Raw genomic sequence first — 18,500 nt, 5'->3', positions numbered from 1 at the left:
TCAGAATAAGAAGAAAAACTAGGTCATGTTTTTCTCCTCTCCAATAGATAGATAGATTCTGAACTTTGTTTTTCTTGCTGTTCCATCAACAGCTGAAATAGTAGCATTATACAAGGATGACAGAATGAGTTGCGTGAGTTTCACATGCATTATGCTTAGTGAAGGAAGTCAGATTCAAAACATAGCATACAGCATTACAAGATAATATAGTAGATAGATATAATTAGACATTCTAGAAAAGGTGAAGGAACCCTGGTGGCACATCAGTTAGGCTCTTGGCTGCTAGCTGAAAGATCAGCTGTTAGGAGCCATCAGTGAGGTCTCATGAGAGACCTGGCAATCTGCTTCCATAAAGACTTCATCCTTGGAAATCCTTTGGAGCTGTACTGCTCTGTCTTTTAGGGTTGCTATGAGTTGAAATTGACTGCTCAGCACACACCAAAAATAGAAAAAAGTGAACCGTAGAGCCACATGTAAGTTAGTGATTGTCAAGGAACAGGGAAAGAAAGGATTTGACTACAAGAGGTCAAGGGGAATTTTTGGGGGTGAAACTTTTATCTGAATCATAGTGAAATAGAGGAATTTGGAAATTTTGGCACTAGTTAGGTGGTAGTCCATTTAGGTTCCTTAACTAGAAGAGAGAAATTAACTATTGAAAACAGGTAAAAGAACAAAACAAAGTTGTATAGTGTTTATTTAGAACACAAACCAAAGCTACTGCTATGACTCAATTCCAACTTCTAACAACCATATATATATATAAAACAGTGTAGAACTGTCCTATAGGGTTTCTAAGACTACCTTTGTGAATGGAAGCAAACTGCCAAGTTGTGCTGTCAAGGCAAAGGTATGAAGTTCAAACCTACCAGCTGCTCCTTGGGAGAAAGGTGATCAGTCTTCTTGCTTGTGATTTACTGCCTCAGATAACCCACTGGAGGGGCAGCTGTGGAAGGGTTCCAATTTCATGGTCCATGACAACCAACAAGGAAGGGCTCTCACTCACTGATTGAATTGATTTTGGGGAAAGGCATAACAGTTATCAGAACTGCCCTGATGATTCTAAAACACAGCCAAGATTGAGACCTATTTATCTGTTGCAGGCTCCTATAAGTGAGTAAGTAGGGCTTCTCAAAGTGTGTGTCTGAGGCTAGTAGCAGTAGCACCTGAGAGTTTGTTAGAAAGGCATAATTTTCAGGTTCCATCTTTCACCTCTTGAATCAGAAAATCTACGGATGGTCTCAGGGTGATCCTTTGACTTATTAAAGTTTGAGAATGACTAGAATAAAGTGTTAATCCCTGTGTTAATCAAGAGCAAGGAGCTATTAAGAGTACCTGGTTGGTTGGAGATGGCAATCTCAGTGCCTGAGAATGGACTTAATTTGCTCTGCACATGTAGCTATTTTCAGTGTTCATTTTCTTTGCTTAAAGTTCTTAAAGATTTGAACCAAAGTATAATATGTTAACAGCATAATGATTATTGACAGTGACTCTTTAGCTGAATGTTGTTGTTAAGTGCTCTTGAGTTTGAACCTATTCATAGCTGACCTTCCGGTGGATTTTTAGAGGCTGTAAGTCATATAGGAGGAAATTGCCTTTCTTTCAGAATAGTACTTGTTTGAGTTGCCAGAAAAGGGCAGAAGCTATAGTAAGCCTAGGATAGAACTCTTTCTAGTAATATCTCATTTGTGCTGGAGAGATTTATAAAGACCTATTCAAAGCTAGCTGTAACTTTAATGTCCTGTAAAATCATTAATGTTTGTACTGTTTCAGTAAGATGTATGTAACTGAGTACTGTTATTAATAGCTTTTTTTCTTTGTGCTTGTATGTGTGTGTGTAGAGGTGCCCAAGTGAGATTGCATTACATTTATGAAATAGGCTTTGAAAATTCTAAATAAGAGGTAATGAGAAGGCTTTCCTTATGTCTCTAAAATTTTACTGAAAGTAAAAAAATTAACTCATTGAACAATTTTAAGCTACACAAACTTCTGTTTTAGAAAAATACATAGAGTGGTAATAAAACATTTCTTTTTGTTCTCTTTCAGGCTATTTTGGCTTTCTGCTGGATATATGTTCGTAAATATCAGAGTCAGCGGGAAAGTGAAGTTGTCTCCACCATAACAGCAATTTTTTCTCTGGCGATTGCTCTAATCACATCAGCACTTCTACCGGTGGATATTTTTTTGGTTTCTTACATGAAAAATCAAAATGGCACGTTTAAGGTAATTATTATCAGATAATAGGATTTTCTTCATTTGAAAATAAGTTTCTGGTTGTTAGGCGCCTATGAGTTGAATGTGACTCATAGCGACCCTTTGGATAACAGAGCTGCACCCTGTCCTATCTTGTGCCATCCTCACAATTTCTTTGCTTTTTTAATAAACTTTTATTTTAATTGTGAGGTCAATGAACATTTACTAGAAGTTAGATTTTTATTCATTCATTTATTGTTGTACATTTTATTCCCTCCATCCTTCCCCCCTCCCCCAGTTCACTTTTTCCTTTTAATATTCATTCATTGTTGCACAATTACCTACCTGCCCTCTTCCCCTGGGTGCTCTTTGCAATGACATGCCTCTGTATTCTGGGCTGTTGTCATACATATAATGCCTAATCATATATTCCTTTTAGACAGTTCTTTCTTTGATCTATTCCAATACAGTGGTCATTAGAATTCTGACATGCTTGAACCCGTTGCTACCATCACTGTGTCAGTCCACCTGGTTTTTGATATCCCTCCTTTCTTTTGATATCCCTCCACCTTTTCAAGTGTGATACCTCTTTGTAACAGATAGCCTCTCCTAGAAACAAGCTCAGAGTATGTGAGACCAAGCTTTATCATCTTTGTCTCCCAGGATTACCCAGGCTACACCTTATCCTAGACATAGCTATTTATTCTTTTGTTTCATTACTCCTCAATAATTTTGAGAGATCCTTGACTATAGACTTTCTCAGAGCCAGAACAGATGAGTTATAGGATGACATCAGGTTTAGTAATCCAGTAGATACTGAGTTTTATTTTGGGCACTGGGTGTAAATGAGACCAGAAATGTAGAGGCTGAGACTGTGACAGTTACCCTAGAGATCCTGAAGCAGGTACTTGTTTACTAATTAATGTTGTTAAGTATCATCGAGTTGCAACTGACGCAGAGCTGACCCTCCAGTGGGTTTCAGAGGCAGTAAATTGCATGCAAGGAGATTGTCCATCTTCTCGCTCATTACTAACATAGAACTATTAATTCAGAAACACTTTAGATGTGAAGAAAATCTTTTTATAAAAAAAAAAGAAATAAATCTTTTGTGTAATAATAGTAGGTTTTATTTTTGTTCCTTTCATACTTCTCTTGACGTTTGTTAGACTTGAGACATCTTTCACTGGATTTACATTAATGTTTATAATTTAGAAGCATGGGTTTGGGTTGGTTTTGTTTTTTTTTTGAGCATTAAGAAAATCAAGTAAGCCTTTTTTATTAGTAAATGATTTCATTCTCAATTGGCTAACAACAGTGCTGACGACACAAGAAGTGTTGATTCTGGGATCAGGCTCCCTGATTTGTGTCCTGACTCCACCATTTATTGACCACATGCTGTTGCCCTTGACTGAATTTGGCTTAGTTTAATAAACTCAAAACCATTTCCCATAGAGTCACTCCCAACCTATCACATTTAACAACATGTGTTTTGAGAAGGGTATTCTGTAGCTGTGACTTTTTTTAGGACTTTCCTTTTGAGGCAACTTTACTTGGGTTCCAGCTGTCTACCTTTGGTTCAGTAGCAGTGTACTTAGCCATCTGCATCATCCAAGGACATGACAATGAATCAAAAACCAAACCTGTAAGGTTGGCTCTGACTCATAATGAAAGTTCCGTAGGGTTTCTGAGGCTGTAAACCTTGAAGGGAGGAGCCAGCCTCGTCTCTCTCCTGTAAAGCTGTCTAACCAGTGATCTTTCGGTCAGCAGCCCAATAAATAGTGTGGGAGAATTAAGCAACTTAACACATGGAAAGTACTTCCAGCAATGCCTGACTTGTAATAAGTATTCAATAAATGTGAGCTTCTATGACTGCTACTGCTGTTGTTTTCCTTTCTCGTTCCTTCCTCTGTCACCACACTTCTTAACAGGGCAATGGCCTTCACTTCCTCTTCTCCCATCACTATTTTAACTCCTTGCTCTCCTGCCCTTGCCTTCCACACTCAAATTATTTCATTCTCTCAGCTCTTACCCTGTTTTCAGCTCCTGGCATTGATGCTTCTGTGTTTAATCATCTTTCCCCTTAGAAACTTCCTGTTTCCTTGACTGCTTTGCTGCTTTAGAGCAGCTCATTTTCATCCACCGAATGTCCGTCCTCTCCCTGGGTCCAGCCCAGAGCCCATATTGTTCATATTCTCTTCCTCTTAGATGTCAATATGGCCCTGTCTCCTGTGTCAACCTTCTCTCCTTTTCTAGATGTCCTCTGGCCCATGACTTGTAGCAGTGAATGAGCCTGTCATTCATCTAGTTACCTGTGTTAGTTTCCTAGGGTTTTCGTAAGATAGTGCCTGCCTTACACTGGGTGATGTGTGAGAACAGTAATTTGCTGTCTCGTGGTTCTGTTGGCTGTTAGTCCAACATCATGTATCAGCCATATTGATTCTTTGGGCTCTAAAGGAGAGCCTGTACCATACCACTCTTCTGGCTTCTGAGGACAGCTGGTCATCTCTTTGACATTTGTCCTCACATGGCTGTTTTCTCCTTCTATTATGTCTGTATCTTTTCTCCTTTTGTAAGGACAACCTTCATGGCCAGAAGTTCTGGTGGTGTAGTTCGTAGGAAGTTGCACTGCTGACCCAAAGGCATCAGCTATCTGGAGGTTCAAATCCATTAGTGGCTTCATGAAAGAAAAATGGACATTCTCTTCCCATTTGGATCCTCTGAAAATCCACTGAAGGGTCAGCTAAGAGTCTAAAAGTGTTCTTGTTAGTGGCAAATTAAACTCTTAATTCTATATTGAGTACATTGAGTCAATATGCATTTTGATCACTTCTTTATCCTGTTGAGAAAGGAGAGGTTCTTGCTGTAGAGTTATATAGTGGATGAACACATAACATCTGATATTTGACCAAGGAGATGGCCAGAAGTTTATCAGTTGTGTACAGTCTCAAAGGATGAGGATACCATGCTCCACATAGGACCACATGTGTTTAGCACTCAGTAACAGGGTGAACAGTCAGCAGCTCTGAGGCAGACATAGTAACATCAGGAGGATATAATTGGCTTGTTTGAATAATTCTAGAACCTGCTCTGGCAACTTAGTGGGAATAGAATTGTGCTGCCAATCTAGAGGCAGTCAGTTCAAATTTACCAGTTGTTCTGAGGAAGAACAATGAGCAGTCTTCTGTGATTTATGGACGGTCAGTTATGAGTTAGTTCCAACTCCACGACAATGAGTTTTTTGAGTTTTGATAGGGAGGTGAAACCTACTATTTAGGACCAAGCAAAATACATGGTTGGACCCCATGATAAGAGTTGTTTGGCTAAATGGCTTTATTTTCAAGAACAGTTGGCAAGGAAACTTTGGTTAGGTAATGCTGGGCGTCTAATTTTACCAGATGTCAAGGCAACACAGCATTGAGCCTTAGTTCTTACACGTGAGTGTGATATAGTGAAAAGAGTACTGTGTTGAAATTTTTAGAATGTTAGTTCTAATTTTGAGCTAATTATTTAGCTATGCACCTTTGGTCAGATAACTTCTCTGGATCTCAGGTTCCTCATTTTTAAAATGAAAGTTTCAGAGTCCATTTTGAATCATGCAAATTTCAATTAAAGTTTCTTACTGACTTAAACATTTGTGGGACAGGACCCTTTTGCTTGCATTTACATTCTCCTTGATTGGCATATGATAGTTACTTATATATTTGAATGAGTGAGTCTTATGTCAGCTATCACTGTAATTCATGTCTCTTAAATAACCTCTTGAGTTGAGACAAGTGACTTAAATAACTGAATAATGTTTTTCTAGTTAGGTTTAGATATTTCCTGATATTAAAACAACAGTATTTAAGTTGTATAAATTGAACACATAATATGTTATAAAATTACTAAGATAATATTAGTTGTTGACCCTCCAGCCTGTTTTCAGAGGCTGTAATTTGCATAGAAGGAGATTGTTCATATTTCCTCCTTGTACAGTTGATAGATTATTCCGTGGAGTGGCTGGTAGATTCGAACTATCTGACTTTGGATTCGCAGTGCAACTCCATGCCACCAGGCTACCACATTCCCTATTAAGATAGTAGCTAACATTTATTAAATATTTACTTTGTATTAGACTTTGTTGTGTTTTACATATGTGAACACTGGAGATAGATCATATTATACACCTTTTTATGGATGAGAATACAAGGTTCAGAGAGGTGAAGTAATTTTATGTGACTTGACAGTCTGTCTCGAGAGCTTTTTCATCATGAGGTGCTTTTGATAAATAGCCTCTTTGGAAGTCAAAGATAATGTCAAATAGTTCAGCGCATAGAATTTCTGCTGCTGCTCTTGTGTGCTGTTGAGTCAGAACTGATTTACAGCTGATCCTCCAGCAGGTTTTCAAAGGCAGTAAATTTCATGGAAGGAGATTGTCCATCCTTCTCTCACAGAGCAGCTGATGGATTTGTACAGCATGCCTTTAGGCTTGCAGTGCTGCTTCTTACCACTAGGCCACCCTACCTCCTTAGAATTTCTGCTAGTGAATTAATTTTCAGTTAAATTTATTTGAATTTTGTTTTGGAATAAAAACTTCTATGGATGATGACAATTTTCAGTAATATTGGATATCCTCAGCTTTTTTACTAAATAAAAGTAATATATCGTTAATATTTTTAGACATTAATTGTTGATCTTAATATTGTATGAGGTCACTTCCTTTAAGGGGAAAAAAGTGTTGTTTTAGAATTTAAGCATTCCATATTGTTTTTAGGGAGCTCTGATGGCCTAATGGCAAGAAACTGTGCTGCTTGAAGGGCACACAATTTGAGACTACCAGCTGCTCCATGGGAGGATAGGTAGTCCCCTCCCATGCAATTAACCACATCTGAAAACTTGCCAGAGGGCCAGTTATGGGTCGTTGCTGACTCTACAGTACACAGTACCACCACATCATTTTTAGGTACATTGAGTCGGCTATGACTCATAGAGACCCTATGAACATCAGATCCATCCTTATGATCTCTGATATGTTCCAGCGTGTTGTCACAGTCATTGTGTCAGTCCTTCCTATTGAGAGCCTTCCTCCTTCTCTGACCCTCCACCTTTCTTGGCCCTTCCTAAAAACATGTCCGAAGAATGAGAGAGTAAATTTCACCATCCCTGTCTCTAAGGAACATTTCCTCATTGCACTTTCTCTAAGACTTGTTTGTTCTTTTGGCAATCTATGGGGTATTGAGTACTTTTCTCCAACTACACTTCAAAGGCATCACTTCTTCTGTAATCCTTATTCATTGACCAACTTTCATATGTATAGGAAGCAATTGAAAAATACCGTGACTTAAATCAGGTACATCTTGTGATGTCTTTTGATAAGGCCTTGAGAACAGATTTTACCAATGTCACATTTCTTTTGATGTGTTGACTTCTTTTACCATGGGCTTTGATTGTAATCCAAGTTAAAATGAAATCATCGACAACGTCAGTCTTTTTTCCATCTCTCCCTCTCTCTCTTACTCTCTCTATCATGATTTTGCCTATTGGTTCAGTGGTGAGGATTTTTGTTTTCTTGATGTTGAGATGTAACCAATATTGAAGGCTTTGATCTTCTGTAGCAAGTGCTTCAAGTTTTCTTCACTTTCTGCAAGCACAGTTTTGTCATATACAGGCTGTTGATTGATCTTCCTTCAACCTTGATACCACATTCTTGTTCATATAGTCCAAGTTCTCAAATGACTTGCCAAACATACAGTTTGAATAGTTGTGGGGAAAGGATACAACCCTGACACACACCTTTCTTTATTTTAAATCATGCAGTGTTTCCTTTTTCTGTTCAGACAACTGCTTCATCATCTGTGTTTAGATTGTGCATGAGCACTATTAAATGTTCTACAAGATGCATAAGTAATAATTGGTGACTCTACTCCAAAATTTTGAAGCAAAGAAGAAGGACTTTTAGTTGCAAAATGTGTTCCTCGTTACAGAAATGAGAGTGAAATGGGAAAGATCTGATGGGGATCTGTCAAGACAGGAAAATGGTGGGCATAGTTCAATGATTGTTAAGTTTATACAACATAATGAATGATCATGATTATATGAAACATAATGTGAATGAAGGATAGTGTGAAACACAATGTATATGAACTTTGTAAGCAAACCAGTATAAAATGAAAGATAAGAATTTTGGAGAATCAATGATTTATTAATTTCCTATATCTTTATAGATAAACATATATGGTGATAATATACATAGACCTCACCTAATAGACTACACATGAATCAGATTGACTGCATCTGTAGAAGGAGTTGATGAGCACTCAATATCAACAGTCAAAACAAAGCCAGAGGTAGAACAGATCATCATTCACGCATGTAAAACCTACAAGTGAAGCTTATGAAAAATTAATTCCATGAGAACCAAAATACGGCCTTGAGTCTCTTCCACTTGAAATTAAAAAAACTACCTTAAGAATAATTTTGATGCAGTGAACACTAATGACTGAAGACTAGATTAGTTGTGGGTAGACATCAAGAATGTCACTTATGAAGAAATTGAAAGGTCACATATGAAGAAAACAAACATGGGGGAAAAATAAAGGACCAAAATATATGTCAGAGGAGACTTTGAAACTTGTGCCACAATGTACAGAGGCTTGGAAGAAATGCTAAAGTAAGAGAGCTTGAGAAGATACAGTGTTTATAATGAATATGCAAAGAACTGGAGTTAGAAAACCAAATGGGAGGAACCTTCATGGGTATTTGTCAAGCTAAAAGACCTGAAGAATAGATTTCAAGCATTGAGCGGCAATGCTGAAGGGTTCTGTGAGCATAATACTGACTGATGCAGGAAGAATCAAAAGAAGATGGGATGAGTAAACAGTCACTGTACCAAAAGAATTGGTCAACACTGAACCATTTTAGGAAGCAACATATGATCAAGAACGGATATTAATGAAGAAAGAAGTTCAAGTTGCATTGAAAGCATTGACAAAAAAAAGTCTCTAGGAATTAATACTGGTGGGCCTGTTTCATGAAACAGTTGCAGCCTTGGACGTGCTTACTAGCCTATACCAAATATTTTATATATATGTAGTTCTGTATATAATACTGTGTAGTTTTGTGGTGTGGTGTTTTTTGTTTTATATTTATTTATTTATTTATTTTTTTTCCAAGAAAGTCTTCACTGTGTCCAGATATTTTTATTTGAATGAATCTAAAAAAGTCAAACCTGCTACTTTCAGGGTGTTTCAGCCTGATAGAATTACACAATAGAGTTTCCAAGACTGCAAAGCTTTACAGAAGCAAATTACCATATATTTCTCTGTGTGTGTGGTTAGTAGATGTGAATGACTGACTTTTTAGTTAGAAGAATTTAGCTGTGTTACTTTGTTGTTTTTATACACTTAGTGATTTGCAACAAACTCTTAGGTGACATTCCAATAGATTTTTCAGTCAATTAATTGCAGGAGAAGAGATTGTCCATCTTTCGTCTGTGGAGCAGCTGGCGATTTTGAACTGCCCACAGAGTAACTCTTTACCACTAAAAGTCACCAGAGCTCCTTGGCTCCTTTAGTGTAATTCAGATGTACAACACATAGTTAAAAATTTCTAAAATATTTTCTTCTCTGACAGCAATTGTATTTAAAGAAGCAAAAAACATACTTTAAATCTAGGATTATTAGAGCATCCTTCAGATTTCCTTAAGAGAAATTAATGTATAAACAGAATTGCTTGCTATGTAATTATTGTTTTAATAGAATTTTTATTTTTTATTTTTGGTTTTAAAGTTAGAATATCTGAGTTTTTGGCATTTCCTGGGAACATGCCTGGCCTTGTGCCATCCTTCATGATTTAGGTACATATTGAGTCATTGTGATCCCTTGGCTGATGTTTGGAAATTGATTGCTAGCCTATTTCTTAGTTCATATTAGTCATTATATACCAGAGACTTGTTCAGAATCATAGCAACATAACCCATTTGTCTCTGATGGCTTGGTAGTCTCTGTTTATGTGGTATATTAGCTGGAAATTGGACCCAAGGCTCTGCATGGAAGGGAAGTATTCCACGAGCGAACTCCCTGTATTTAATATAGAATGAAAGTCAATAAGGTCTTATTTTTTGTGCTGCATATCTGTACCTATTTGTGTGATAAGTATTTGAGATTGTATCTGTCAAATTCAGTAGCTCAAACTCCCTGTCTCTGAGTTGATTCTGGTTTATATTGACCCTCCATCAGTTTTCCAAAGCTAGAACTCTTTATGAGAGGAGATTGCTCACCTCTGTAGGATTCATAGTTGAATATTTTGTTAGCAGCTTGACACACTATAATGCTACACCACCTGGGCTCAGGATAGGGTTCATCAGAGAGAGAAAAAATTTGTATAGAGAGGAAGAGGGTAAATTTCAGGTAAAATGTTCTTGAAAGGCTGTGGTGTTGATGGTCCTAAAGTGAAAGTTGTTGTGTATCATCAAGTGGAAGCTGAACCATAGCTGACACTCCAGTGGGTTTTCAGAAGCATTTCATCACATAACAGGGGCTGCCCATCTTTCTCCCACAGAGCATCTGGGGCATTCACTCTGTGAATCTTTACATTGGCAGTGCAGGTCCTTAAAACTGATTTCCTGCTGAGAGGGTCAGCTGTGGGTCAGTTCTCACTCATGTCAACAGCATCACCACCACCACCACACTTGCTACCAGTAGTCAAGAGATCAGGAGACTTATTGCTTTGGGCAACTCTGCTGTCAGGAATCTCTCCAGATTACTGAGGAGCCATGATGTCACTTTGAAAACTAAAGTGTGACTGATTCAGGTTATCGTCTTTTTAGTCAATTGCTATGTATCTGAGAGCTGGAAAATAAATAAAGATAATAAAAGAAAAATTGATGCCTCTAAGTTGTCATATTGGAGAAGAACACTGGACTGGAGAAGATTATTGGAAAAGAATTCATGGACTACAAAAGGAACCAAACAGATAATACTTTGGTAAAAATGTAGCCAGTGTGCTCCTTGGAGGTAAGGATGATGAAACTTCTCACATATTTTGCGCATATTACGAGGAGAGGCTATTCATTGGAAAGGCATATCATACTTGGAAAGCCAAAGATCAGCCAAAGAGAAGAGGATTCTCAACAAGGTGAATTAACACAATGACTGCAGCAGTGGGCTGGCATGTGTTGGAGAGGATTAGGATGGCAAAGGTAGGACAGAGTTCAGATATGTTGTTCATTGGGTTGCTGAGTGGTATTTGACGGCACCTAATAACAACAAGAAGACCAGAGCTCCTTCAAAGTTAAAGGGTTGATTATAACGTCATAGGTCAAAGTGCATGGGCACTTTGTAGAAAAGAAAATCTTAATTCTATATATAAATGAAAATGTTTCAGAGATAATTGGAGATCAAAGGAGCAGTTGTTTTTAAATTGCTTTAGAATTCCTTGAGTAAGAGTTTCTCCATATTTGCACTATTGACATTCTGGATAATGTTTTGTCTTGATGGACATTGTATATGATGTTGAGCAATATTCCTGATTTCTGTCTGCTGGTACTAGATACCATTAGTACCCTTTCCTCAGCCCCTGCAGCTGTGACAATCAGAGTTGTCTCCAGACATTGCCAAATGTTCTTTGGGGGCAGAATCATCTCTAATTGATAACCTTTGATGTAGAGCGAGGTTACTAGGTAAAAGGAAGAAGAGTCATATTGGTGATTTGAGGTGAGTTTATATTAGTTATTTAGGTCTGTTGTTGTTGTTGTTAGGCGACTCATAGCGACCCTATGAACGAAAGTCCTCAGCACTTGTGTGACTTTCATCCTTTCTCCATGTTCATAGGGTTTCCGGAGGCAAACTATTATGGAAGTGGATGCCACTCCTGCTTCCAAGCTTGTTTTAATCAGGGAGCTCCACCAAACACTGTCCACGATGGGTAACCATTAATGCATTTGACAAATCAATGTCACAGTGTTTAGCTTCACAGCAACCACAGTTACCTCTGTATGACAAGTGGACACACCAGGGCTATATGACCTAGAAGAATGTTTGAACAAAAACAATGTAAAACAGGCCTGAGGGCTGCAGATTAGAAGTATCCACCTTTGGCTTGGTAGCATCACTTTCTGTCCACTAAGCCAACTGGTCTCTTTCTATATCTAGGTCTACTGTTAAAAAAAATAACACAGATTTGTGCCTTTAGCAAGCAGATCCATTTTCTTTGGAGTTTAGGAGGAAAGAAGTCTCAATTCAAGGTATTAGAGCTGGGGAGACGCTTTCTCTGTTCTGGACAAAATTCCTTGTGTCTGTGAGCTTCTGCTCATGTGAGATCTTTATGTGGCTTGGAATCTCTCTTCCCTCAGCTTCTTGTTTCTTATTTAATTGCTTTTATATCTCAAGAGATTGATTTAAGACTCACCTTACCCAATCCTGTTTCATTAAGCCTAACAAAGGCAGTCCATTTCCAAATGGAATTATAATTAGACACAGAGCATTATGATTTATTCATAACATATATTTTGAGATGGAGCACGGTTGAGTCTATAACAGAGTTTTAAAAAGTCAGCTTGAGAAATGAATAGAATTTATATAAGAATCCTTTTACATCTTTGTTCTGTGGAATTCACATACTATTTAATATTTATGTTTGAATGTCTCACATTCTTTTGTCTTAAATGACTCTGAAGTTCCTTTTGGTTTCTACTTTAGGAAGCAGTTGTTTATAAAACATATCAAGGGCATAGCAGTTCTCAAGTTGTAGAAGGTTTTTCATAAACTAAACTAGATCGTACATCAAATACTGTGGAGGCAAAACTGTATATAAGCCAAGTACACTAATAGTACTTGAGTGATATTGTATACTTTACACATAGTTTTGTGTTTAAAATAGTAACAATAATAGTTTTTTTCTTGCCACTAGATTTGGGTAAATAAAATAAACATTGTAGGTTAAAAGATGCCGAATTTCAGTCATTCTTTGGCTTTCAATTACTTTTAGAATTTCCACTTTTAATTTTTTTTCTAAGGTTGAGATCTTGTAGAGATTTAAGTGATTCTCAATGGGTCATTACAGCCTCCTGGAGTTTTGTTAGCAACTTCTCAAATTTTTTAATGGGAAGGGGGATCTCTTATTGATACATTGTTCTTAACTTGATTGTCTTTAGAATTTTTCATAAACTTCACTTTCATACATTAAGTTACTGAAGAACAAGTTATAGACTAAAGATTTATACATACATTCAGATTCTTAAATTATTCATAAAAATTCTAATTTTACTTCTCTGTTGATACATAAATACTGATGAACAGCTCATAGATGCTAAAACTTTATGCGTGTGTTCATTTGGATATATTAATTCTTGATAAAAACTTTCCAAATACTGTTTTGCCCCTTTCTTCAACCCATTTCCATTCTCATGTGCTAAGCACTACTTTGATTTACCTTCCATTTTTCTGTGTATGTATAACATGCATATTTTTTTTCATTATTTTTTTTTTAGAGACTGCATTGTGCTATAATCATTGGCTGGTAACTTGTTATACTTCTTCCACTCGGAAGTACTGTGTTGTTAAGTGCCCTCAAGTTCAGTGTGACTCATTTTGAGTTGGCTATGACTCATTCTGACCTCTCTGAGCAAACCAATTGAAACTCTAACCTATCCTTTACTATCCTCACAATCTTTGTCCTAGCCGAGCTCTTTGCTGCAATCACTATGTCTATCCATTTTGTTGAATATCTTCTCTCTTTCCTCTTTTCCAAGCAGAAGCATTCCATGGATTACCTGTTAATGCCATTTTATATCATCTATTTTATTACATGTTTTGAATATACAAGAATGCATTTTACCATTTCTCCCAGGGACATTGAGATTATGAGATATCCTTTCCCTTTTTAAAAATCTAAGTATCATTTATACTGCCAACCCAAAGGCACGTGTTTCAAATTCACTAACTGCTCTGCAGGAAAAACAAAAGATGGGCGAGCATCGCTTCCTGTGTGATTTACTACCTCATAAAAATCTTTTAGAGGATCAGCTATCAACAGTTCTGACTTGACCGTACATAGCAACAACAGGGTATTATCAGGGGTTTGGATGACTCACAAATCTTTGAAACAACTATCCTTCTCCCATCTTACGCTGACTTTCTTTTACCTTTCTCAGAACAGTATTGGATCTATATTTAGCTTATTAGAATTTTTTAAAAAAAGTTTCCATCCTTATTTACTCTCACCTTCTTTCCTACTGTTTTCTCTTACATTTAAAAGATTAATCTTTTCTGTCTCAGTTTAGTCATTTTTCTACAGTACAGGTTAGGTGCTTCTGCTTGTGTGTGATGCTAGAAGTGTGTGTCATCTTTATACTAATCTATTGAAACTATTGTCTTTTTATTTATTTGATCTCACTCATCCAGGTAAGGGATCATCATTTTTTTCAGTGGGTTATACATGTTATATATAAGAATCAAACTGTACTAAGCAAATAGTTGTTTCATTATTTCTACTTTTTTTTTTTTTAAATCCTAGGATTGGGCTAATGCTAATGTCAGCAAACAGATAGAGGATACTGTATTATATGGCTACTACAGTAAGTATCATTTGGTTTTATTTCTTATTTGGTCTGAGAATCAAAATGTAGAAAATGTTAAGTCTGTTCTTTTTAATTTATACATCACATGTGGTTCTCCCCCACCCCCTTTACACCAGGAATAAGTACTATAACAGTCATTATTGTAACTCCAAAAGTTCTTTAGCCTACTTTGCTGTATTTATGGTCTTAGGAACTAAATTTTTTGGTGATCTGATCAAATTATTTTGAATTTCCATTCTCTTCCTTTGTTGCCAGTATAAATTGTCCATACTTAAATTTTTATTTAATATTTCATTTTTCTATATATTTTTCCCAAGTTCAGTTTTCTAGGTGTTTTTCCCCAACTGTTACACTTCTTGTTAGCGGCCATCTAGTAGAATACATTATACTGTGAAATTTGTACAATCAATTGAATTGTCTTGGAATATTGTTGCTGTTAGGTGCTAGCGCATCAACTGGCTCACAGCAACCTTGTGAACAGTGGATGGAACTTTGCCTTATAGAGTGTCCTGGAACTGTTGTTGTTAGGTACTATCCACTCAAGTACTACTCATAGTGACCCTGGAAACAGCAGAACTGAACACTGCCCTGACCTGTGCCATGCTTTTTATCTTTGACACACTTGAGCCCAATGCTGCAGTCACTGTTTCAATCCAAATGTTTGAGGGTCTTCCTCTCTTTCACTGACTTTCCATGTTTCTAACCATGATGTTTCTAAGGGAAAGCCTCTCCTAGCAACATGCCCATAATATGTGAGATGAAGCTTCACCATCCTTGCCTCCAGGGAGCATTTTGGTTGTACCTTCGCTAAGACATCTGTTTGTTCCTTTGGAAGTTCATTGGATATTCAGTACTGTTCTCTTAACACCACAACTCAAAGACATAGATTTTATCATCCTTATTCATTGTCCAGCTCTCAGTTGCATAGCTAGTGATTGAAAAAACCATAGCATGAATCAGGTGTACTTTAGTCTTCATAGTGACCCCATTGCTTCTCAGTAATTTGGGAGGTCCCTGTCAGCTGACTTGCCCGTTGCAGTATGTCTCCTGATCCCTTGACTGCTGGTAACAATAGAATAACTACCTAATATTTTTAAAACTTTCTCTTAGAGTAAATGAGACTTCTGCTTTTATTAAAAAGTTTTATGTTAGGAAAGCTATTTGCTTTTTCTCCAACAGTAACCAAGGTATTAAATAATGTTTTAATAGGGCAGTAAGTTCAAAATAGAAAAAAAAAGTCTACAGAAATTTCTAATAGTGGGATAATTTACAACAGTTTTACTGGATTTTTATTTCGCTCCTTTGCCTCTAATCTTTGCCTTTTTCTTTATCAAAAACATAGTTGTTGTTAGGTGCCCTTGAGTCCAGCGGAACTCACAGAGTCTCTGTGAATAACAGATCTGAACCATGCTTTAACATGAACCATCTTCGTGATCCTTCAAGCTGAAGCCCATTGTAGTAGTGACTGTACCAGTCCATCTCGTTTAGAATCTTTCTCTCTTTCATCGACTCTACCTTTTGTAGCATAATTTCTTCCTCCAAGGACTAGTCCCTTCTGAGAATATGTGTAAAGTATGCGAGACAATATTTTACCATCTTTTCCTCTAAGGAACACTCTTGTTACATTTCCTCCAAGTTACATTTATTTGTTCTTTGACAGTCTATGATGTATTTAGTACTCTTCACAAGTACCATAATTCAGAGGCATCATTTCTTGGGTTTTCCTTATTCATTTTTCAACTTAGAGGTGCATAAGAAGCGATTGGAAGTACCATGGCTTGAATCAGGCACACCTTAGTCTTTAAACCTATATCCTTGCTCAATATAAGTTTTATAATTTTATAGAGAGGTCCTTGACAGCAGATTTCCTCAGTGTAACATTTCTTTTGATTTCTTGACTGCTAATTCCAGTGGTGATGATTTTTCTTTTTCTTTTACTTAAATAAAAATTTTAGACTGGCTCACCCACAGAGCTCGCACACATTGTCCCTCATACCTGATCTCCCTCACTTCTTTCCTCTTCACTGACCAAACTGTGCTACGTTATGATTAACCGCCCCCCTCCACTCCCCTGCATCCCCATATACATTCTACAATAATGGTTTCGTACAACACCCATCCCTATGGGACCAAGCCACTTCATGGAACACAACACTGTCCAGTCCCTTCCAAGTCAGGTAGTAATTTACAAAATCGTTGCTGCCTCAGTGGTATGTAGTATTCCATCATGTGAATGTATCATAATGTCTCAGTCCGTTCAGTTGTGGCTGAACATTTGGGCCGTTTCCATGTTTTTTTCCATGAAAAATACTCCTATGAACATTGGTCTACATGTCTCTGTTTGTGCCTCAGTTCTCGGATGGCAACAGACTCATGAAGAAATGCTCCAAATCACTGGAAATAAGAGAGATGCAAATCAAAACCACCATGAGATCCCATCTTACTCCACTAACAGTGGGAAAGTTTAACAGGACAGCAAGCAATAAATGATGCAGAGGATGTGGTGAGATAGGAACTTTTATACATTGTTGCTGGAGTTGTATAATGGTATAGCCACTGTGGAAGTCAATTTGGTGCGTCCTCAGAAAGCTCAACATAAAAATTCCATATGACCAAGCTATTACACTGCTTGGAATATACCCTGAGAAAATGACTTTTTTTGGTTTTTTCCCTATGTTTAGATGTAACTTATTATAAAAAGAGCAAGGGACATTTGAAGATGACCTTTACCAACTTCACAAAGAGAAACTGTCCCTGTAACATCATGAATAACATAAAAACCAATTCCCATGAAGTCAGATATATCTCCCTAGCTCCTGCATGTATTTAACTCAATACTAATTGTATTGCTTTATTGTTGTTATGTGCCCTTGATTTGACCACAGCTCATAACAATCCCATGAACAATAACTCTTGAATTCTGCCCTATCTTGAGTCAGTCTTACTGTCTCTGACACACCTATCTCCATTATCACAGTTACTGTATCAATTAATCTCATCCAAGGCCTTTCTTTCTCTCCTGTGTTTATCATCCACCATTCCAAGCATAATGTCCTTCTCCAAGGACTGGATTCCTGGCAACATGCCCAACATATGTAAGACACAGTTTTGAAATCCTTGCCTCCAAGGAACAGCCTAGTTTCACCATCTCAACTGACAGACCTGGTTCTTCTCTTGACAGTCCATAATATGCTCAATACTTTTTCCCAGCACCTCAACTCAAAGGCATCAATTCTTCTTCTGTTTTCCTCAGTTATTGTCCCCCTCTCTGATGCCAAGCACATAATTGTGAAAACTAAGGCCTGAATCAGGTGCACCATAGTCTCTAGACTGACATTGTTGCTCTTGAGCACTCTAGAGAGGTCCCTGACAGCAGACGTTCCTAATGAAATTTGTCTTTTGATTTCCTGACTGCTAGGACGTCTCTAAAGTACTCAAGAACAGCGGTGTCTCTCTGAAGACTAAGGTGTGCCTGACACAGGCCATGGTCTTTGCAATCACTTGTTATGCATCAGAGTGTTGGACAATGACTAGGGAGGATAGAAGGAGAATTGATGCCTTTGGGCTGTGGTGCTGGAGAAGAGTATTGAATGTACAATGGACTGCCAAGAAGACAAACAGATTCATCCTGGAGAGGGTTAAACCAGGCTACTCCTTGGGGGCAAGGATTCTGGGGCTTCGTCTGACATACTTTGGACATGTTGTAAGGAGGGACAGGTCCTTGGAGAGGGACATCATGCTTGGGAGGGTAGAG

General features: G+C 37.5%; 1 protein-coding gene across 1 annotated transcript in view; it reads left to right on the top strand.

Annotated features, from left to right (window-relative positions):
- Positions 1 to 18,500, top strand: part of LOC102845799 (probable lysosomal cobalamin transporter-like) — a 167,070-nt gene that overhangs the window by 6,299 nt on the left and 142,271 nt on the right. Inside the window, exons 2-3 of the mRNA XM_006899478.1 lie at positions 2,044 to 2,220; positions 14,683 to 14,743. Coding sequence (XP_006899540.1) covers positions 2,044 to 2,220; positions 14,683 to 14,743 — 238 coding nt within the window. The remainder of the gene's footprint in view (positions 1 to 2,043; positions 2,221 to 14,682; positions 14,744 to 18,500) is intronic.

This window comes from Elephantulus edwardii, unplaced genomic scaffold, assembly GCF_000299155.1.
Source record: "Elephantulus edwardii isolate Elephantulus edwardi_28Jun2011 unplaced genomic scaffold, EleEdw1.0 scaffold00258, whole genome shotgun sequence".
NCBI lineage: Eukaryota > Metazoa > Chordata > Mammalia > Macroscelidea > Macroscelididae > Elephantulus > Elephantulus edwardii.
This window is presented reverse-complemented; position numbering and strand designations above follow the sequence as displayed.